Here is a 20616-nt window from a genome sequence, read left to right as displayed (position 1 = left end):
GTTTTCAACGCAAATACTTGATTAATCACATTGCCTGATAGATAGGGTTCGAAGTGTAACCAAGGTCCAGACTCTCCCAATTCCATAACATGGCAAGATCTCCCAGTTCAGCATCAGAGATCTGTTGGAAGCCCATGTCAATTTGGGGAGGCCCAGCAGTGAAATTCTGCATATGAGATCTGCCATTGATCTCCGCAGGCCAAGATGGTGCAGCCGTTGCAGGAATCGATGGCATGTTCGGCAGAGCGGTGTACGTGTAGTCTTGATATCTCAGGTCTGTACCATTGTGAGGATACGACACGTACTGCTGTCCTCCCGTCTGGATCCTTACAGGAGATACTGGGGTAGGATTGGCGTATGGCTCGTAGTGAGCTTGTACAGGAGGTAGTTGAGACGGTGGAACAGGCGTTGGTGCTAGAACAATGGGGCTTGCGTCCATACTTGGCTGTGCTACAGGTGCTGCGACAGGCATAGAGCCTTGGCCGTCGGGCGGCATATCGAATCGTCGCTTCTTGTGAGCATCAGCAGCCTGAATTCCAGATGACGATGGCAGCTTCTTAATCAGCCGTCGTAAAACATCGTAGGGAGCTTTGGCTGTGTTGGTGGCAGTTCGCAGCTTCTTCAGAGTAGTGAACGCTCTGGCGATAGAACCGGCGACTTCTTCGCGACGTGGCACATGGCCGTCTTCCGCGTGAATGATGACCGAGCACAGCAAAGCAGCCGTATCAAAGATGCAGAAGGGGACGAAATGGAATGTGGTGTCCCTAGTCCACACATACTCAAAGAAACGATGAACAGCTTCCATCAGGCGAAGAGCGTAATCGATACCCGTCAATCGAAACTCGAGATCGACGGCAGACGCCGATGATTGCCTCATAGTCTTGGCCATGAATGCTCTAAAAGGTCCCAGGGCAATAGATAGAGTGCAAGTATGCATGTAGTGACGATGAAGAGCGATCCATGGCAGATCCTCATTCGTAGGCGTGTTGGGATGATCAAGGGCATACTCAGTTGGGAACGTCTTCATGAACTCCTCCAGAATGTTTTGGTAATCTCTGATGTCGGCAGGTTCAGTAAGGAGCTTGGGCCCACCGAAGCGCTCGTAGATCAGGCTGACAAGTTCAGACTGTAGCTTGAGATGCAGCATGGGCGAAACTGGATAGTCTTCCAGTGTAAGACATGGTAGACCAATATCACACTCTGCCCGGTCGATGAGCATTGGCCGTGCCAAGAGCGAAGAAACCAGCCTTGAGAAGTAAGTACAAGCCTTTCTGAGTCGGGGATGTTCTCTTACCAGTCCCATGAATCCACAATGCACCATAGTCGTCTCTTCATTTCCAGCTCAAAACCCGGTAACTGGTCTACGGGCTTCTTGTGGAGGTCTAATAAGGTCAGTATTATGCATTGACGGACACGATAAGATACTTACTAATCATCTGTGCCTCTCGAACTACAGCTCCAAGAACCTGCCAGCACTCTGCGAATCGTGCTTCGGCCTTGAACCAGTAGCACGAATGCAGTAGGTACTGGACCGTGTAGACATGGCCATACCCGACAGGGATAGCGCTGTGAAGCTCTCTAGCAGCATCGTGATATTTCTGGGTCAGATCTTTGACAGATGTGCCAAGCTCGCTCTCAATTCTGCTACCTGTCTGGCTGTCGACATGCTGGACTGAGCATGCGCAGACCATGAGTAGAAGACATGTCCATTGAACACCACATGGTCGACCTTTGGTATAATCATCCCACCAGCGAGCGTACTCCTTGCTGAAGTGAGGTGGGTAGACAATGTAGTAGTAAAAGTTGACGACATCGAGAAAGCTTTGAACCAGGGTGTCTGCGAATGTGAGATGATAGAATGACGAGTAATAGTGATGATCTTACCAACAATGTGTCTTGGCGGCAACACATCCAGTGCACGCTTGAGCTGAGCGCTGTCTTTTGGGTCGAGATAATATTGATCAGAAGGCTTGGTACTCCCTGCCTTGGTTGTGTGAGTACACGAGCTAAAAAGAAAAGAAATGTCGACTTACTTCTTGATCAAGGTTTGTCAACATATGAAGACGACTGTAGCCAATCGCTTCTAAAACGTCTCCAACATCATCATCGTCACTGGCCCCCTCATCGCCGTGCATGTCGCGCTTCCTCTTGACTTCCAGGGAAGCAGCCCAAGCATCCTCACCTGATGTGACCTTGGAATCATCCCTGAAACGACACTGATCAGCGACCTTGCGCTTCTGGCAATTGTTGCATGGCCATTGGCGATTGCATTTCTGCTTTCTACGATGACACTCTGTGCAGGCAGAGCGCAGCAGAGTTTCCGGTTGGGCGATGCCCTCGATAGACGATTTCCGAGATTCTTCGGGCATCATGACAACGATGGGGTTTGCCTGCAGAGCGAAGGGAGGAGAAAGAGACGAGTTTGGGATGGATTGTAGTAGAGGCGGGGCTAAGATCTTTGGTCCATCGTAACGGAGCCTGCCGCAAGGTTTGTTTAGTGATCGATCAAACTAGACCACGTTGGGGAAAGGACTGCTAGCTTTTGTGTAAGGGTCCATTCGGAGACGGTGCGGAGACACCGAAATGCATCAAAGTTTTTCCTGTCGAGTAATGCTTGTGAATGTCTCAGTTGTCTTGGTTGTGCATTGGCTGTGGTTACACATGATCGTCATGGAGCTGAGAGCTGAAAGTGAGTCAGGGACGGGAGGAGAAAAGGGAGGGCGGCCAGCCTAGTTGGATCGATGTTTGCTTTGTCGAGACTCGGCTGGCACTCTTCCGGCAGATTCATGTCGGCTGAAGAGAGACAATTGCATACAGTAAAAAGGAATCAATTAATGATTCACTTTCTTTATTTTGTCTTTGCATACATTAACGCATATATTATATTGAGTAAACATTTACAAGTCACATTCGCGATCGGCTTACTTGCATGACATGTTCCAGGGTCTAAGATGAGCATGATCGACCAAGTATGTGACAGGTAAGAAAACTGTGTGGGCAAGCATCCGACCAAATCACAACTCGTTAGGAAAGTTGCTCTAATCCATTTTTGTCTTGGATCCGTTTGCTCCCGGGTAACTGCTCTGTCGCATAATTATTCATTCGTGCTACGGTAGTGAGATTGTATGTTGCACTATTTCTAGTCTTTTTAGCCGACATCGGCGTGGCTGCATCGCACAGTAACTAGTTGGCTGGTATCACTGAGGAATAAAAGAGGTTGGCATCTATTAACCATTGTAGCTTGGCCAACACAGGCTTTGGCAACACAGCAATAACTCATCGTGTAGAATTCTCAACCAGGTTTCTAGATCATTCTGCTTTGATCCATATCAAGGTACAAATATGATTATACAACGGAGCTGCCTAGAACGGATTGATAGATAAGATGAATGAGACATTGATTGGTACTTTGAAGTCTTTGATGCAAATCTCACTACCTGCCACTTGTATGTTCATGCGTCGCGATTCATGAGCTTTGTATTAGACTTTCTTATATAACATCACTTTCAATAATTGCCAAAAATCAAGAAGGACATGCTCTCCCACAGATAGAGTCTTTCTCACCATACACTACTTTCGTAACGTCGTGAGACCATGACCATAGACCCATCAGAATACACTCCTTATGGTCTGCCTAGCTCGTACCAATGCACAAGGCACCCTCTAGACACCCTTGCTGATTGGCTTCACCTCGGTACGACCACGGATGATGGTAGACAAATCACCGAGCGGCAACATGACTGGGAAATCGACTGACAAAAGTAGCATTGAAGTCAACATATACCAGCCGATAAATGTTACCGCGAGGAGTATTCCTGCACCGGCATGCTGGTACTGAAGCGCACGGCTGGCATGCCCCTGTGCAACAGCGAAGAAAGAAGCTGAAAGACAGCCAACTACATATCATTGTCAGCACATCCATATCTAGCGGAAAGATTTGCAACTTACAGCATGGGACAAGAAGGGCAAGGATAGTAAACAGGGCGACGTTGGTACGTATACTGGCAACGCAATACACAGCGCACAAGATAGCCATGGCAACGAGAAAGAAGGCAAAAGTCGCGTAGAAGGAGGGTTCGTTGAGGCCGTCTGCAGCAGTACCGGTTGTTGAATATGTGCTGTATGCGCCAGAACCAGGGACGATGGTTGTACCGAAGGCTAGCCAGAAGCCACCGAACGTGAAGAAGATTGTAGATGGGAACGTGTTTCCTATCAGAAGGTTAGCAAGGTACTTTGAGGAGATGTAAATAGAAGTGTCGCTTACCAAGAATCCATTCACCGAGTCCTCCCAAGATAAGAAGAAGACCACCGATACCGAAGTAGACACCACTGCGAACGGTCATTAGTCCCTGGTCCTGGCTTGACAAGTTATTGAACTTACACGACTGCTGCAGCAGCGAATCCACCTGCGCCCTGCCAGTTCAGTAATGACATGGACGCCGGTGTGGTGCATAGCAAAAAGCCGGCCAACGCTGTCCATGTTAGTACAAGAGTTATTCCAATGTCGACCAAGACTTACCAACTGGTGTTGGATTGCCAAACGTCTTGCGGAGATCGCCCTTCACTCTGTTCTGGGGCTGGAGGTATAACTGTTCGAACAACTCAGGGGAGAGCGGAATGCTCATAGCTGGCTGGATATGTTCCATCTCAGCGCGATCGGTGTCGAGTTTGCCACTGGGACTGCGAGACATGATGAAATGATTATTAGTGTCGTAGTATTGTCAAGATGGTGAGAGGGTAAGGGTAGTAGATAGATGAGAAGATGAGGTGAGGTAGGGAAGGGACTGGAAAATGGATCACATCGTTCCAATGACCTGTTATATATGCATCACACAATAATAAGCTTCCCCTTACCCCGGATTAGCATGGCAGTGGAGAAATATAATCTGGGGGTGGGGATACAGGGATACATCGTGGTCTCGACACTTCATCCATGCAAATAAGATGCATGGTGGATGGATAAAGGATCAGCCTGTAGATCTTGCCATGGAGAACTTCGTCAGCATCTGAATGCCGGAGCATAGTCGACCTAGTAATAGACCCGAGGTCGAGGATAGATCCGCGGTAAACTAGTGTTGAGCATAGAAAACAGCTGGCCGTCAGTGCAGACAAAGATCCCAAGATCCAAGTGACGGTGAATGCATGCTACCCACGTTCTCAAGGCTCAACAAACTAGCTCCCTGGACATCACCCTGGCAAATTGAATCCCGGCCGCCTGTATCTTCGGTCGAACGGCCCCTGTTCTGTCGATCAGAGCTCGATTTGAACGTCCCCAACACAATATCAATTTATTCATAGTATAATGGATATGTGTATCCCGTGTATGTTAAAAGTTCCCGTTGCATTTCTGTTTGGAACTAGTATCGAAAAGGGTATGAATGCGGAGACGGCTCCGACCTTGCGGGAATGCCTCCGCACTGCGGCTCAACGCATGCCACGAGGTTGGAGGTGAGGCTAGGATATGGCTTCCGCGGCGGGGGCTAGCGAGATTAGTTCGGTCAAAGAACTTCTGTGCACGGCACGACTGGCTTGTTGATTGGTTCTCGAACGACGAGGCATGTTGGTCAAATGGCGGAATATGGTCTTTGGAAGTCAACTGCCGATGATTACTCGTGTTTGACAACACCCAACACTAACTTGGTATGGAACAGTCTGAGCCTAACTTCTTCATGGTACCCTGTAGAAGCAATCAACTGGAAACATTTACAGTAGATCAAAAACCCTTCTTATCACTCTGCATCGAGCCCCCCTCATCCGCGGGAAGTTGTTTCCCGAGCCCCTCAAGAATACTTTGCAACCCTTCCTTGACTTTTGGGTTCACCACGGTTTCAATGCGCTTTTCCAATTCTGCAATCTTCCCCAATAATTCCTTCCTCCTAACATCGCCCAAATCAACCTCTTCCTCTTCTTCTTCCTCTTCGCCATTGTCTAGGCTTTCAAGACCTTCACCAAAGGCTTTTGCAAACGCCTGGGCCATGTTATGATCTTTGATTGCAAACACGACTTCGGCAAGCTGTTCCCATCGATCCTTGGTGCCCTTTGACTTGTCGTGTTTCGGCATAAGGACGGCTTTCCATAGCCGTGCGATTTCACCGACTGGATTGCCATGTGCACCACAACCCCAGGCTCCAAGAACCAGGCGCTTAGTCTTCTTCATCACAGCAACTCGCATGACTGCTCTCATTTTGTTCTGAGCTAACTCACGATCTTTTTTGTTCGCGTATGTTGCAACCCCCTCGCTGTCCATCTCATACTCAGGTGTGCGAATCATGGCGGCAGTGATACAGTCCACGTAGAAACGGTCCTTCTTATCTAGGTCTTCGCCCTCTTCATCTCTGAAGACGAACACGTTGGGAGTGTAGATAGAAGCTAGATCTGGTATGCGGTACCATTCATCTTTGAGAGAAGGGTATAGAGTAGTGCGCATGCAAAGTGACTCCTCTTGGCTGTTTGCACCGTTGAGGAATCCGCCGCCCGGAGATAGAGGAGAACCCATATTGAGAATAGCCACGCGAGCGCGATCATTCTTGAGATCAACCTTGGTACCTGATGAGGTTTCAATCTCAAGAAGGTCTCTGGCAGCTGTGAGTGTGTCGGCCTCCCGAATAGAGATTCTTGGAGGTTCAAGATCTGTGACTGGTGAACTTGGTTGACCATCAGACTTGGAGTTTGGCGAATGACGACCAGATTTGCCTTTCTTTGATGGCTCAGCATCTCTATTATCTTTTCCAAGCTGCATGCTTGGAACCTGGGCATCCTGAAAAGCAATCAACTCGGCCGCATTGATTCCTTGCTGAGCGCGGGAATTTCCTGGTAAAAGACTTGGGATGACCTTGTTGATCGTCGCCTTGGCCTTTTTGGAGCGTACATCTTTGCGGAACGCCGCCGGTGGTCGACCTATTGAAGGTTCAGTTCTTCCCATGATGAGTTTTTAAGTAAATGATGCGTGATGTGATGTGATGTAATGTAACGAGAGGTCGACAGCTCTGACTTGATGAGGAGACACCTTGCGATTGTGAACCTTGATGAGCAAAGGTCCCAGTCGGGTCGGTGGTATCTACAAAGGTCCTTACACACACAAGATGGATTTTTAGTCAAAAATTAGTGGTAAAGCCGGGATTTGATTTATTTGCTCAATAGATGGAAGAGTCATGTAGACGTCAATTGGATTGGTATCGCCACATTTACTGGAGTAGAAACTGCTCTAGTCACATGACCATAGCAAGAAGCTGCTAACCTCAACACCAAAAACTAGACTTCACGATACTAAATGCCAGATGTCGCATTCATAACTTGATCACTGTCATTATAACAAGACAAATATCTCTAGGATATGCAAAACGCCCTACGGGAAACCCGGCTTCAGGGTCATGCTTTTCGTTTTAACAATATGCATGATCTTGGCGACGATGACGTGGAAAGGCACAACTCACATGCAGGAGACGCTGTCAATTATTTATAAATTCCAGCAACTCGAGCTGAAAAGCATCTGATATAACACGTGAGCCTCGGTAATAGAACTCTCTTCTTGTCACAAGAGAAAATGTGGGCTGATAAAAGTGACTGATCCACAATCGGAACCCGTTCTCATCGTCAAAGCCCGACGGACATTTCCAGCATAATTACAATGGTCAAGGCTTATCAGTTTCAAGTTCTAGAATTTACTTTATATGCGCTAAACATGCTTAAAGACCTGTCAAACCCACGCTTAGTGGAGATAGCCTTATAACTCATCGGTGGTTACAACGTGCGATGTCCGACGGACCGGGATAACCTGCATCTAATCCTCGTACCCGTAGATCTTGATCCCTTGCCTTGACACCCGAGAGATCGAAAGGTGACAGGGTACAACCAAACTGAGAACTCCGATGTCGAAAAGTCGCATGTTTTATACCGGTCTTCCCGACACGATGGATCCTTTGATCTGGCCATCTTGCTATAAAGGGCCTGACCTCCCATCTTGGCTACATCCCCTTGAGGAATAGTCCAAAGCATCTCACTAAAATGGCTTCTAGAACCGATATCAGCGACGATGAAACACTTCGTCAAAAGATTCCAGACCCGAAACCGAAACAACGATCACTGGTGAACCTCATCTTCGACAATACACGAATTGACCAAGCCGTTGAGAACCACGAATATCCAGGATGTGGCACATTCGAAGATCCTTACGTCGTCAACTGGATTCCAGATGACACAGGGAACCCCCTCAATTGGGACAAGTGGTTGAAGTGGACTATCACCATGGTCTCTGCTGCCACTTCTTTCGCTGTTGCTTTTAGCTCCAGTGCTTACACAGGTAAGCCCACCACGTCTTTATGGATATGCCTTGTTGACATTTTGCAGGCACCATCGTGCCACTCATGATCCATTTCGAAGCAAGCCAAACTCTCGTAACCGCTGGTGTCTCATTATACGTTCTTGGCTTCGCTGTCGGGCCACTCTTTTGGGCACCTCTTTGCGAAATCTGGGGCCGACAAATCATCTTTGTGATTAGCTACGGCATGTATGTTGTCTTTAGCGCTGCATGCACAGCTGATCATGGCATTGCAACACTTTTGGTCTTGCGCTTCTTCTGCGGAACGTTTGGCTCATCACCATTAACGAATGCGGGAGGTGTAATCTCGGATGTGTTTAGACCTGATGAGCGTGCTATTGCTATGGCATTCTTCTCTTTGGCTCCGTCTCTTGGACCGACTTTGGGTCCATTCATCGGAGGATACCTTGCTGAGGGCCAAGGATGGCGATGGGTAAGTTGTCTCCTGTTCTTCTGTGACAGACTCGCTAACAGTGTCAGGTCATGGGCCTGATGGCTATTATCGCCGGTGTATTCTGGATACTCGACATGTGCTGCGCCCCCGAAACCTACGCTCCTTATATCCTAGGGAACCGTGCAGCTGTCCTGTCGAAAAAGACAGGTAAAGTGTACAAGTCCATCTACGAACACCAAGGCAAGGCCGATCCTCCGAACGTAGTTCTCAAGAAAGCTCTTATCCGGCCATGGCTTCTGCTCTTCCTTGAACCAATCGTTTTTCTCCTCTCTATGTATATCGCCATTCTATTCGGCACACTTTACCTCCTTTTCGGCGCCTATCCTGTCGTCTTCCAAATAGAACGAGGTTGGAGTGCTGGTAAAGGAGGTCTCGCATTTCTTGGTGTTGCGATCGGCATGCTCGGAGCTATACCTGTTATCGGACTGGTCAATATCTGGTACATGAAGCAAGCCGCAAAGTACAAAGACGAACCAGTTCCTCCAGAGAATCGTCTTCCTGGATGCATGCTTGGAGGTATCTGTGTACCTGTAGGAATGTTTTGGTTCGCATGGTAAGCACATCACTGGCTGTCTACGAGCTATTTGACTAACATACTCAGGACCTCTTACCCTGACGTGCATTGGATGGCGCCAGTAGCAGCCGGAGTCCCCTTTGGCCTCGGCATGGCCCTTGTGTTCAACAGCATCTTCAACTACCTCATCGACTCGTACACCATTTATGCTGCTTCCGTCCTCGCATCAAATGCCGTGTTGCGATCGATGTTTGGCGCAGCGTTTCCATTATTCACAAAGCAGATGTACGACAAGTTGGGCACACAGTGGGCAAGCACAGTCCCGGCTTTCCTTTCTCTTGCGTGCCTACCTATGCCCTTCATCTTCTTCAAGTATGGTCCTGCGATTCGACAGCGTTGCAAATATTCTGCAAAAGCAGCACAAGCAACGGCTATGGCCGCAAAATCATAGAAAGCTGGCCATATCACATGTACTTTTCACAAATCAATTATAGATTAATATTTGGCTGGGGTCTTCAAAATTGGATTTTGCAACAAATACAGGAACTTAATGACACATAATAGATGTTGATAGACTTTATAAAGCAATGTATTTCAGATGGCTCGTTACAAATCGCTCCTTACCTCATGCTACTTCTCGTACTTGATCCCTTGTATTTGATCCTCCAACCCAACTCCCATCAAAGGCCGTCCCTCTGAGGTTGCACTCGTATAACCATACTTAAATCTTTGTTGTCCAATCATTTTTGTGACTTCAAGAGCCTCCTTCTGTCCTGTAGTAGGCGGAAGGCTCACATATCTAGAATCACGCACCACAGATGAGGCGTACCCCAGAATTTCTGGTCCAGAGGCCAGGTGAGCAAAAATGGTCCCCGTGATACCACTCGCAAGAAGAACAGCGCAACAGGCAGTGAATAAGGCTATCCAGGACCAGTGCACAACGTATACCTCTTTCAGGGTACTGACATCGACAGGGACAGTAACGTTTGGTTCGAAACTGGCAGCTATGTCACTGCTTCCTTGTGACGTGTACTGGTTCAGCTGACCTAAGAGGACATATGTGGTCAGAAGCTGTGATAGGCGGCGACCAAACTGCTTCTCCGTGATGTTGCTCAGCAGCTTCCCCTCTTCCTCCTCATCGCCCACAGTAAAGCTTGTAACTGCGGGGTTATCGAGATACCGAATCGGAGTATCGGCATAGCTTTGACCTTGTATTCCTACAGGCAGGCCTCGCGTCACCCAGCTCCAGATATCAGGAAACGAAAGCATAGTGACACCGTCCGGAGCGTGAGGTTGGCGCGACCAACGCTGCTGAGTGACAGTACAGTTTTGCGGCGACGAAGAGTCGGCCCGCGAACAAGCGACGCGAGATTCGACATAGCGCTGGAGTACGTCACAGACTGCCTCGACGCGCATTGATGGAACATATTGCTTGGGAGAGGTTCGGAATGAAGCCTCAAAGACAAGCTGCGCGGGCGTTACATCCAGGTCTATTTCGTTGACCAACAGTTTGGGACTCTGGCAGTCTCTTTCCTTGCCAACTGAAGAACAACGATCATTGGTGTTCCAGTACTCATCAACAAAACGATCAACAGCAACACTCCATACTGACTGTAATGTAGTTCCATTCATTCCATGGAATGTTCCGTTGGGAAGCCGGATAGAGCCATTGTTGTTACCGTCGAAGTAGTCCCATTTGTACATCTTTTGCTTCATGACGGAGATATTGTAGCTGAATCTTTTGCAGTCGAGGTCGATGTAGCTTGATTCAAGAGAGAATGTGAGATTGCCTTGGGTGACATTTGTGACAGGTAAGCCTACTAGTGAGGTGTAAGAATCTGGTGCTGAGTTCCACGAAACGTTTTTCCAACTTCCGTCGCTATCGCCGTCCACTTCTAGCCTGGGAATTTTGACATTCCCCCACAGGTCCATCGTATCACTCTTAGCCGATGGAGGAGCAAGCAGCAACGAATTGTACATAGTCTGCATAAACGATTGAGTCGACCGATACTGATCTATCTCACCGCGGGAGACGAGTGTCGAGCTACTAAAAACAGACGAGGCATCCGTCGTATAATAGAGAACGTTGGATGATGCATACACAGGTTCAAGTCTTGTTCGTAGCATTCGAAGAGCGGCTTGTGACCCAAGTGGCGAAAGGGACCAAAGGAGGAGCAAAGAGATGCCTAGGATATTAAATCTCCTCAGGCTGATTTGTGTAACGAGCGTGGATCCGACGGTGCGACTGCCGATTAACTGTTCGAGAAGGTTGAGTGTTGCACCTTTTTCGAGCCTCCAGCGGGCGGCCTGGAAGACCATTCTACTTGCGACGGAGGCAAATAAAATTGGGAAAGCCGATGCTATCTAGTTGTTGATGTGTTAGTATGAAGGGAATATTAGGAGAAAACAAGGACACTAACCACGGTGATGGCATTATCCCATTTCTGAAGCACCTCCTTCTCAACAGCTGTTTTATCCAAGCACATGACGGCCAGGGCGAGTCCCAAGATAGCAGCAGGAAGGAGAGTTAAGCTGATGTCTGCAAACAATGTGCCTGGCATAAAATGGCGCTTCCAGCTATCATGTATGCTGTGCTCATCATCTTTCGTCATTGTCTGTTCGTGGCCGAGAGACCTCGTTTCTATGTTGGATGTGTTCTTGGACTCGTTCGCGCCATTGTGGACTCTGAAAATGGAAGAAGAGGAGTTGTCGTCAGTGTAAGAAGGCCGAAACTGTCGGTCATACGGATAGGCCATGTCGGATGACACAATAGTCTACGAGCTCATAGCAGGATAGCAGCAGAAATCTATGAAGGTCATAGTCAGAACGAGTGACCATCCTTTCATTAAGTACGAGGTTTCAGAACTGACACATGAGACCAACACTGGCTTACCAACATGACGGGAATGGCTTGGCACGTTGTCCTACGCGCCGTAACATGATATAATTAAGCATATCCAATCGGACGCTTTTCCGCTCTCTAGCCGCCTTGTTGGTTGCAACGATCCTTCAAAATCGTGCCTAAAAATTGCAAAACAATAGCTGGCATGGGTTGGGCGCTTATGTTGGAGCAGGGGTGTGGTGTAGGCCAATAAGTTATGACGAAAAAGAGGAGTCCGTAATTGACAAGCGCCGAAGAGGGTAAGAAGAACAAGTTCTCAACCAGTTTCCGCATCTTTGAAGATAACACCAGAGCTTTATTGATGAGGTTAAGGAAATATTCCAAGGCTGGGAACATCATCACGCACCTATAAATCATACCTTTCAACGCTACGTCCCTGGGAAACGTTCATCAGTTAGAACAGCTGACAATTAATTTTGGATAGATATCTGGAACGGAAGACATGCTTTGTAAAATCTTGGCCTATCTGTGTGTCGTGGTGATCGTCATACTTTTATCTTTTCCAAAAAAAAAAAAAACTTGCATCAGTAGGTCATAACGTCAGCATTTAGGGCTGACCGACCAAGCTTCAAGTATAAGTCGTCGTCTTGTCCCAGCTCAAGAGACTTTGGATAATCGTCCTCATAGCTTACTGTTGAGCGAAAAGAGGAAAATAGCAATATGTCTGGTCAATCACCAATCCCTATCATCCTTTGCGGAAAGACCGAGTTTATTGGTCAGAGAGTCATTGAGGCATTGAAACCTGAGATTGAAGGTTAGAGCCATTTGTGACAGAAAGATTCACAATATCTAACATTATTGAGTTGTCCACTTCATTCTTCCTGGAGAGTCAGGGAAGCTGATCATCCCCGAACTCCTCCGCGGCAACCCTCCACCCTCTCACCCCGACACGAGCAAGCTTGGGTCAGGAAATTACACGCGAATTCCCGAGGCAGTGGTATTAGGTGGCGCGTTCGAGGAAACAGATATAAAAGCATTGCGCAATGCTGTGAAGGCTGTGGATGGGACGCACGGTGTGGCATGGGTTCGTCAGGATAGTACCCAGCCTGCACCTCCAGTTACATCGCCTGAGTACCCCAAGCTTATGACGAAAAGGACAAAAGAGTCAATCATTCGGCTGCACAAAGACGCCAAGTTGGACGGAACACATGATAGGATCGAGTGGTATTGATACATGCATAAATAGGGAGATTGTATGCGAGCTATGTGGTCTTTCAGAATGAACGCAATTGAACAAAGAAATAAAAGCGAATTTGACATGCATTTACCAATGTTCACGACTGATGGTAAAAAACAATCATTACTTCTCCATGTCCTCCTTTGCCTCCTCTTTGACCTCCTCTTTACCCCCCTTCCCACTAATCTGACACTTAGAACCCAAGCTCTTCATACTGCTAATACTTTGATTCCTCTTATTAACCACCCCCGTCTTCCAGCTCGAAACTGTTGAATTGTAGCCTTTCCCTGCACGATCGATTCCATCGCTGATACTTCGATCAAAAGCGCTCATCTTGGCCATGGTGCTCTCCTCAAACACATCGACGCGTTGTTTCCAGCCTTTGTCCATCTGGACTATCTTCTCCGACATGGCGGTGCTGGAGTTGTTGGTAAATGTAGACCATGCTTTCTTCTTCTTGTCGACTGCGTCGTTAAATCTGCCGACGTGGCGTTTGTAGCAGAATGGGTTGGCCTTGGTTTGTGATTGTGATGTTTCAGTGGACTCGGTTGAGGTGCTGTGCCTTCGCTGGTCGGCGGTGCTGTTGGGGTTGCAGAGGACTTCTTTCTCAGCATCATAAACGCCATGCGTCTGGCTGTTGGGGTCGTATGGTTGTTTCTCATCATGTCCATCGTGAAGTTTCAAGTTGTGAACCTCCTTGTCTAACCCAACGTCATAAACCTCTTTTTCTGCATCGGGTATATAGACTTCCTTCCCATCATAAGCATCACGTTCATCACAAACCTGCTTCTCATCGGAGAAGTCAGTTTTTGGTACGACTTCCTTCTCCTCGGATACATCAGGTAGGCGGTGAACCTCCCTGTGCGTGTCTTCGCTAAGGCGGTCAATGGTACCTGGAGTTGTGGGTACTATCGGCGTTGGAGGCGTCAAGATGATCTGAACAGGGTTGGTCGCCGAGGCAGAGGCTACCTCGACTACACCCGCATTATTGTTCTCGACTGAGTGAACGCTGGCAGACATTTTATGTTGATAACGAGTTTGATCAAGTTTAAATTACAGCTTAATTTCCATAAAGACCCGCTACGTCATTTTCACATCAAGCTAAAGGGGCGGGGCGTAAGCAGAAGGATCAGTATCCTTGTTGATAACGCAGATTAGATAAGACCAATATGTAGCTCCTCATCAGGACAAGAGGTGCTTCCCCTTTCAGATATAAATGGACTGGATGAAGGGAGATGTTGCGATCTCAAGGATGATAACCCTGTTATAGGACATGAAGCCAGAAAGGGGTGTGGACCTTCGTCTTTTCCCTTCTACAGCTTGAGTATTATGAAGACTCAACGCCATGCAATGCACCGAACTATTAATTAGCACTTGTTTGCCTATTCACTGAAATCTCTGATTACAGTTATGGTTCCTTTTTATCTCTTGTATAGACAGCCAAATAGGATCCTATGTCTATTGAGGACCTGCAACTGCTTCTTCTCACTAACAAATATTGCCCCATGTCAGTTTGGTTTGGTGTAGTTAATCTAGACTGGACCAGATCTCACAAATGGAGCCCGAAAGACCAAACACAACCCTCCAGCCAGGGGTAGTCGGGATTTCTCAGTAAGCACGCCAAACAAAAACAAGCCCCGGAGTTACCTCCGCCAATATTGATTCTCCCAATATCAATAACTGGAAGCTAACAAGGCATCGTAGCTTGGGCCTCATTTCTCGTATTAAGGCGATTAGATCTGACAAAAGCAATAATCAGGCAAGACCGTCGGCAATCGACAGGGCTTGATATAGGTCATGTAAGCGGGCTGCGGAGCAATTCAATGAATGGGTCAGCAACAATTGCAAACCATCAAAAGGTCCTCCGTAAACGGCAAGTCAATTCTAATCGGGCTCATAGGCAAGCCGTGAGACGATTACTATGTAAAATTATTAGATCCGGAGGTATTCACGGTATTGCATAGGCTCTATAAATTGCTCTCTCCTTCCCTCCTTATTTAAGGACTCTCAACTCAAGTCACTCACTCCTATTATTTCCAATACCCATTGAAAAGGTCAATTGAGCATCATGAAAATCACCTCGCTGCTCACTGGTATCTTCGCGGCCCACTATGCCAGCGCAGAGCTCGTGTATCTAGTCAACTCTGTAAAGGGCAACGAGATCTCCAGCGGCATGGCATACTACGCCGATGGTCACTCTGCCGAAAACTTCGCCCAGCCTCAAGACTACACCGACGTCACCCATGGGTCTAATGTTCACTGGGAAGGAAAACCTGTAAAGGGTAAGTCTTATCTCATAGCATACTGCTTGGATATGGACGTGACTAACAAGAGCAAGGCAACTTCAGTAGCGGGGTTAGTTTCACCTCCAACATCTTCGCCGACGCTGCCAGTAAGGATCTTAACCAATGGGCCGGATCTGGAAACAATGGATTCAAGGACTTTACTTGTTGGAAGGCATATAGCAACAGGGGCAAGCCTTTCCTGCTGTATCGTGTAGATGGTTGGGAGGTCTACAGTATCTACTTTTGCCGAAATAATAAGTAGGGGAGATATCTATACCCAGTGTGGAAGAGTTACAGACGGGTAAGAGCTTGGTAGAGACCTCAGAAAACTCCACCTAGTGTCAAGTTATCTCCGCAAGACGTTAATACAATTACGCTGAGTTACCAAAACACCCCGAACCAACCTCTGCCTGCCCGTCGTCAGACATATCCACCGTCTAATCCTTTTCGTTGTCAATCGTTTCCGGAAACGATACCATAGGTGGAAAGTGGCGAGTGCAACGTGGAGATTACCAAGTGAAACATTGACACACGAGTGAAATAAGATGGCGCCGATATTGAATCACAATTCTACAGTAGAATGACCGAGACAATTACGACTGACTTGTCTTCATTTTATCGTTAGTGCAATATGGAATGTGTTTCGGATTCCTTGGCATGCAACAGCCTTTGAATACGAGGTGTCACATAGCATCGTGTGGGAAGGGGTCAGTGTGGCTGAAATGTATGCGGGGGAGGAATGCTGTTTGCTGTTGAGGTTTCGATCACCAAGAAGGGTCGCGGCCAAAGGGCGACGAACAGTCCTCATATAACAGTCATCTATCGCTGCAAACCTCATGCTCATCGAATTCTGACCATCCACCGTCGCTTCCACTACCAAGTCAGAATACGTTCATTCTCTTCTTCAAAATGTTGTCCAACACTGGATCTCTCGTGTTCGGCTTGATGCTCGGCGTTGCCCAGCTCACCAACGCCTCTCCCTCCGACTCTATGGTCGCTTTCACTTCTCCTATCTACCCAACTGCCACCGACTCCATCCCTCCCCCTCCTCCCGTCTCAACTGCCACTGGTATGCCCGCTCCCCCAGTCTCATCTGCCACTGGCACTGAGGTTGCTCCTCCAGTCTCTACCGACGACTGCCTTGCCAAGTGCCAGAAGGCTCGCGACGACTGCGGTGTTGCACCCGATGCCAACCAGGCTACCTGCGCTGCTGAGTTTGCTACCTGTGTCGGCTACTACCCCTACGACGACCAAGGCAACTTCGTCCCCCCCACAGCTTGCGCTTCTGCTACCACTCTCGCTTCTACCATGAAGCCTACCGAGACCGCCAAGTCTACCGAAGTCGAGAAGCCCACCAAGCCCATCGAGCCTACTGGTGGCGAGACCGAAAAGCCCGAGCCTACCGAGACCAATGTTATTGTCAACGGAGCTGGCCACGTCTCTGGTGGACAGGCCCTTGGTCTCCTTGGTGCTGTCGGCGTCGCTGCCCTCGCTTTCCTTTAAGCGCACACAATAGTCATTTGCCTGAGGTGGTGATTGTATCTGGGCTTGTATCCATTTATAATAAAACTAGATTAATAACAGTCAAAAATTCCTACACTGAACATTGTGTGCTCAAAAGTCTTCAGCAGTCAAACCGACATTCTTGACCTTGGCCAACCGAAGTAGTTCCCGACCAATTGCCAAATCCATGACACCCGTGCCAACACTCTTGTAAATGACAAACCCATCTTCAAGCCATTTGTTAAGATCATCTGGGTTTTCTGTATTCTTCGTCTGGAACAGTTGACCAATCTCGAGCATTTTATCCGTAGGTATTTCAGCCTTGACCAGCTCTCCAGCTTCTTGTAGACATCCGTCGCGGCTGTCAACAGCTAAGGACCCATGATATCCAACGTCAGCAAAAGGACCTGACGGGTCGATGACTGTCTTTAGTAGTTCGGGATCAATTTCTTGCATGTCAAGACGGTATGAGCCAATTGCTGCGAGGTAGCGAGTTTTGCTTCTAGCTTTCTCCGATGTGAGGTAAGATGCAGGAAACACAGGTTGAGTACTGGGGGTCGTGAAGAACAAGACATCCGCATCGACGACCAGAGACTCGAGGTCATTCTTGGAGTCAAAGACCTCCAAGTTGATGTGTGAAGGCCATGGAGATTGTTTGTTTCCCTTGAGCGACTCAACCAATTGCTGAGCTCTCTCAGCAGAACGGTTCACAATAGTCACTGACTTGATGTCCTTCTCCTTAAGCAGTAGTGCCAATCGGATATGCCACATAGCTTGTGCTCCTGCCCCAAACACAACAATGTTTTCTGTCTTGCGTCTGGATCGATAGGGAAGCATTGAGCCCAAAGCGGTTCGAAACGCGGTCAGAGCAGCTGCATTCAAAGTACCTATGGCATGGCCTCTAGCGTCGCATAACGTCAAAACACTCTTGAGACCGGCTTCTGAAGGCTTCAGTTTCTCGCTTGGAGTGATTCCGACGATCTTTACGCCGAGTAGCTGGTCGGTAGTTCCAGGCATAAATAGACTGACTTGTCCATCACGGTCGACAACAGCCCGATGAGGCTGGTATTGTTGCTCGTTGTTACATGAGTATTGGATGAGAGCTTTCTCCAAGGCATTGGCCAACTCAATGACCTCTGACGACGCTAGGGTGTCAAGAATATGGTTGACATTTTTGTCTGATAGAACTGTGAAAGACATTTTGAATAATGTGATATCTTGTTTCTGTAGGGAATGGCGTTGAGAGTGTCACAAATGATAACAGGGAGAGGAGTTGAGTTGGTGTTTTATCGAAGCCGGTATCGGCCATTATCGGCTTTATGAGCGGGGAGAGGCGCGGGGTTACCATACAACCAAAAATGGAAGGATTCCACGAGTGAATTGACTAGGTATGAGATAATGGATTCTGAATAGCTATCTTTCCGGCTGACTGCCAAGTGCTGATACTTCCGCCGAGTGACTGTAAACTCGGTCTTTCAGCTCATCCAAATGCCTTCTCAACGCTCTCGCGGCATCACCGTCCAGTAAAACTCCATTCTCAAGCGATCTACCCTGGTGAATCATGTTTCTTTGTGTCGGCCAAAAGTATGAAGTGCCTAGATATGCTAGATTTCCATCTGCAACTATAGCATTGTAATGTGGTCTCGGTTCCCAACAGCTTACGTCTTCGACGGTTATACGTTTCCCATAGCGTCGCATCGCCTGCGTGAGAATCGCAGCAGAAACCTTGTCTATCTCACGAACCTGAATCGTAACTACAACACCGTTTGCTGCGCGTCGAACAAGGAGCTTGGTGATCTGGGGGTCAACGAGTTCCGAGACACTAACTAGCAGATCCTGACGTGCTCCACGAAGTAAAGTGTGTTGTGCGCGACTGATATACGTCAGACTGGCGATGGGATCGTTGATTATTACTCCGAGACCGGCTAGTCGCGCTGTAAGTTGCGCCCGTCGTTCATCACTTGCACCACCCAAGATAGCATCCTGCATATATGCTTGGAAGGCCTTGGAGGCTATAGGTGGAAGCTCGATGGAGAAGTCGGCTTTGTCGATGGGCTTGGTGTCCATGATAGCTCCTGTACTAAACAGAGTTCGGTCATCAATTACTATCGCTTTAGCGTGGACGACCTGTCGCGTTGGTCCTTCAACTCCAGTAAACATGTCGACATAGATGCTATTTTCTTCAAGAAGCTTGATGTATTGTTGATACTCTGGCGTGTTCAGATATACCGTTGACCCTAGCTTTGACACGACGATTGACATCTTAGCATCAAGATTGTGTTTTCGAAAGTCGATGAGAGCATCCACCACAATCTTTGCATCGCCCTGGTCGCACATGGACAAGTTCAAAACCGTCAGTTGCCGTGGTCTTCTCTGATCATGATTTCGATGCATGTTGTCATGAATAAAATTCTCAAACACCTTGAGATGGTCCAGCCCATTAGTGAGGAGAGGCACTGGTCCTGAACTCAGAGTCCCAAACATGGGTGCTCGATCGCTAGTGAATCGCATAGCTTGGATAGCCTTGACACTCGTCGCCCTGCAGCGAAGTTTGTCTTCATAGTACAGAAAAGAATCAATATCAAAACAGCCGCCAAAGTCTGGGCAGTTGACTCGCGCGTAGGATGGTGCAATCTCGTGGGGTTCAACCGCGAACCTGGCGAGGCAGTCACTGCCACAAACATTTTCGGCTATCAACTGACCATTCTTTTTGACATCGATTCGAAAAGGCCCATAGAGTTCACGACCGCGCAGTCGTGCTTCAAACGGTCTTCCTGGTTCCAAGGGTTTGACAATTCTTCGGCGAGAGGCAATCGAGATCATGCGTACGATGCCATGTTTTATAGGACCCAAAGTATGCTCGCCCTTAGAGCTCGGAAAGACCACGCGTAAGTTGTCCGGCTCATCAACTTCTGTTCGCTCCTCTCCGGAGCTTGTCCATCTCTTCAGGTGAAGTATTCGACTAGGTTGTTTCGTGAAGTCTAGTGGATGAGGAATAGCTTCGAGTCGATCGACTTGCCATGCAATCCCGTCAAACACGACGACACGCTCCGGGAAACATTCGATACGAATATCGAGATGCAAAGCACGTTGGTCTCTCAAGACTAATTCCCGACAAGAGTTGACACCCACGAGATTATAGGCACTTCCATTGTGTTCAATAGGCTTGGGAGGCCTAGACCGCTCGCAACGAGATCGTGCGTAAATGGGTGAGAGTGGATCAAGAAACTTGACTTGTAATTTTGAGGGCCCTTCAGACTTGGCAAGGCACCCGAAGACGTCGGGCTTGGCTGCAGTCTCGCGTCTCATTGTTGCTGTAGCTGATGCTATTTTTACAATGTTGAGGGTTCTAGGGGCAATGCAGAGATATACCTATGAGGGGGTCTTCGACTACAAAGTAGGTAAGTGCTCGTGTGAGAACGAGCAACAAGCCACTCTGGTGTAATATTAAGGAGCGACCCGTG

At 48.0% G+C, this 20616-nt stretch overlaps 11 protein-coding genes across 11 annotated transcripts; 4 read left to right on the top strand and 7 right to left on the bottom strand.

Moving 5' to 3' along the window:
* Positions 1 to 25: 25 nt before the first annotated feature.
* Positions 26 to 2369, bottom strand: EDB82DRAFT_429164 (uncharacterized protein; the record flags this gene model as incomplete). Its single annotated transcript, XM_065607678.1, has 5 exons — positions 26 to 1247; positions 1295 to 1382; positions 1430 to 1837; positions 1864 to 1984; positions 2034 to 2369. 5 exons carry the CDS (start codon positions 2367 to 2369, stop codon positions 26 to 28), a joined length of 2175 nt encoding a protein of 724 aa, XP_065464715.1.
* Positions 2370 to 3663: 1294 nt separating this feature from the next.
* EDB82DRAFT_474688 (uncharacterized protein) lies at positions 3664 to 4691 on the bottom strand (the record flags this gene model as incomplete). The annotated part of the gene is made up of 5 exons (XM_025734329.1): positions 3664 to 3896; positions 3949 to 4209; positions 4265 to 4329; positions 4382 to 4472; positions 4520 to 4691. The coding sequence occupies 5 exons, from the start codon at positions 4689 to 4691 to the stop codon at positions 3664 to 3666; spliced, it is 822 nt and encodes a 273-aa protein (XP_025585147.1).
* A 1022-nt stretch (positions 4692 to 5713) lies between these two features.
* Positions 5714 to 6922, bottom strand: EDB82DRAFT_428495 (uncharacterized protein; the record flags this gene model as incomplete). The annotated part of the gene is made up of 1 exon (XM_025734328.2): positions 5714 to 6922. The coding sequence occupies one exon, from the start codon at positions 6920 to 6922 to the stop codon at positions 5714 to 5716; it is 1209 nt and encodes a 402-aa protein (XP_025585146.2).
* A 1082-nt stretch (positions 6923 to 8004) lies between these two features.
* EDB82DRAFT_554967 (mfs-multidrug-resistance transporter) lies at positions 8005 to 9847 on the top strand (the record flags this gene model as incomplete). The annotated part of the gene is made up of 4 exons (XM_025734327.2): positions 8005 to 8299; positions 8347 to 8750; positions 8792 to 9324; positions 9373 to 9847. The coding sequence occupies 4 exons, from the start codon at positions 8005 to 8007 to the stop codon at positions 9734 to 9736; spliced, it is 1596 nt and encodes a 531-aa protein (XP_025585145.1). The 3' UTR covers positions 9737 to 9847.
* Positions 9848 to 9896: 49 nt separating this feature from the next.
* On the bottom strand, positions 9897 to 11925 carry EDB82DRAFT_498063 (uncharacterized protein). The gene has a single exon (XM_065608563.1). It carries the CDS (start codon positions 11602 to 11604, stop codon positions 9916 to 9918), a length of 1689 nt encoding a protein of 562 aa, XP_065464714.1. The 5' UTR covers positions 11605 to 11925; the 3' UTR covers positions 9897 to 9915.
* An 843-nt stretch (positions 11926 to 12768) lies between these two features.
* Positions 12769 to 13358, top strand: EDB82DRAFT_535958 (uncharacterized protein; the record flags this gene model as incomplete). The annotated part of the gene is made up of 2 exons (XM_025734325.2): positions 12769 to 12941; positions 12991 to 13358. Exons 1-2 carry the CDS (start codon positions 12848 to 12850, stop codon positions 13356 to 13358), a joined length of 462 nt encoding a protein of 153 aa, XP_025585143.1. The 5' UTR covers positions 12769 to 12847.
* On the bottom strand, positions 13337 to 14423 carry EDB82DRAFT_498060 (uncharacterized protein). The gene has a single exon (XM_025734324.2). It carries the CDS (start codon positions 14382 to 14384, stop codon positions 13488 to 13490), a length of 897 nt encoding a protein of 298 aa, XP_025585142.2. The 5' UTR covers positions 14385 to 14423; the 3' UTR covers positions 13337 to 13487.
* A 1009-nt stretch (positions 14424 to 15432) lies between these two features.
* EDB82DRAFT_554963 (uncharacterized protein) lies at positions 15433 to 16027 on the top strand (the record flags this gene model as incomplete). Its single annotated transcript, XM_065609643.1, has 2 exons — positions 15433 to 15646; positions 15703 to 16027. 2 exons carry the CDS (start codon positions 15433 to 15435, stop codon positions 15909 to 15911), a joined length of 423 nt encoding a protein of 140 aa, XP_065464713.1. The 3' UTR covers positions 15912 to 16027.
* Positions 16028 to 16252: 225 nt separating this feature from the next.
* On the top strand, positions 16253 to 17207 carry EDB82DRAFT_163642 (uncharacterized protein). Its single transcript, XM_025734322.2, has one exon. It carries the CDS (start codon positions 16559 to 16561, stop codon positions 17150 to 17152), a length of 594 nt encoding a protein of 197 aa, XP_025585140.1. The 5' UTR covers positions 16253 to 16558; the 3' UTR covers positions 17153 to 17207.
* On the bottom strand, positions 17208 to 18463 carry EDB82DRAFT_163641 (uncharacterized protein). The gene has a single exon (XM_025734321.2). The coding sequence runs from the start codon at positions 18350 to 18352 to the stop codon at positions 17264 to 17266; it is 1089 nt and encodes a 362-aa protein (XP_025585139.1). The 5' UTR covers positions 18353 to 18463; the 3' UTR covers positions 17208 to 17263.
* EDB82DRAFT_498058 (uncharacterized protein) lies at positions 18416 to 20466 on the bottom strand. Its single transcript, XM_025734319.2, has one exon. The coding sequence runs from the start codon at positions 20459 to 20461 to the stop codon at positions 18566 to 18568; it is 1896 nt and encodes a 631-aa protein (XP_025585138.1). The 5' UTR covers positions 20462 to 20466; the 3' UTR covers positions 18416 to 18565.
* Between the last annotated feature and the right edge of the window lie 150 nt (positions 20467 to 20616).

Source organism: Fusarium venenatum, assembly GCF_020744135.1.
Source record: "Fusarium venenatum strain MPI-CAGE-CH-0201 chromosome Unknown EDB82scaffold_2, whole genome shotgun sequence".
Lineage (NCBI taxonomy): Eukaryota > Fungi > Ascomycota > Sordariomycetes > Hypocreales > Nectriaceae > Fusarium > Fusarium venenatum.
Note: the sequence above shows the minus strand (reverse complement) of the source record. Positions and strands in the feature narration are given on the sequence as shown.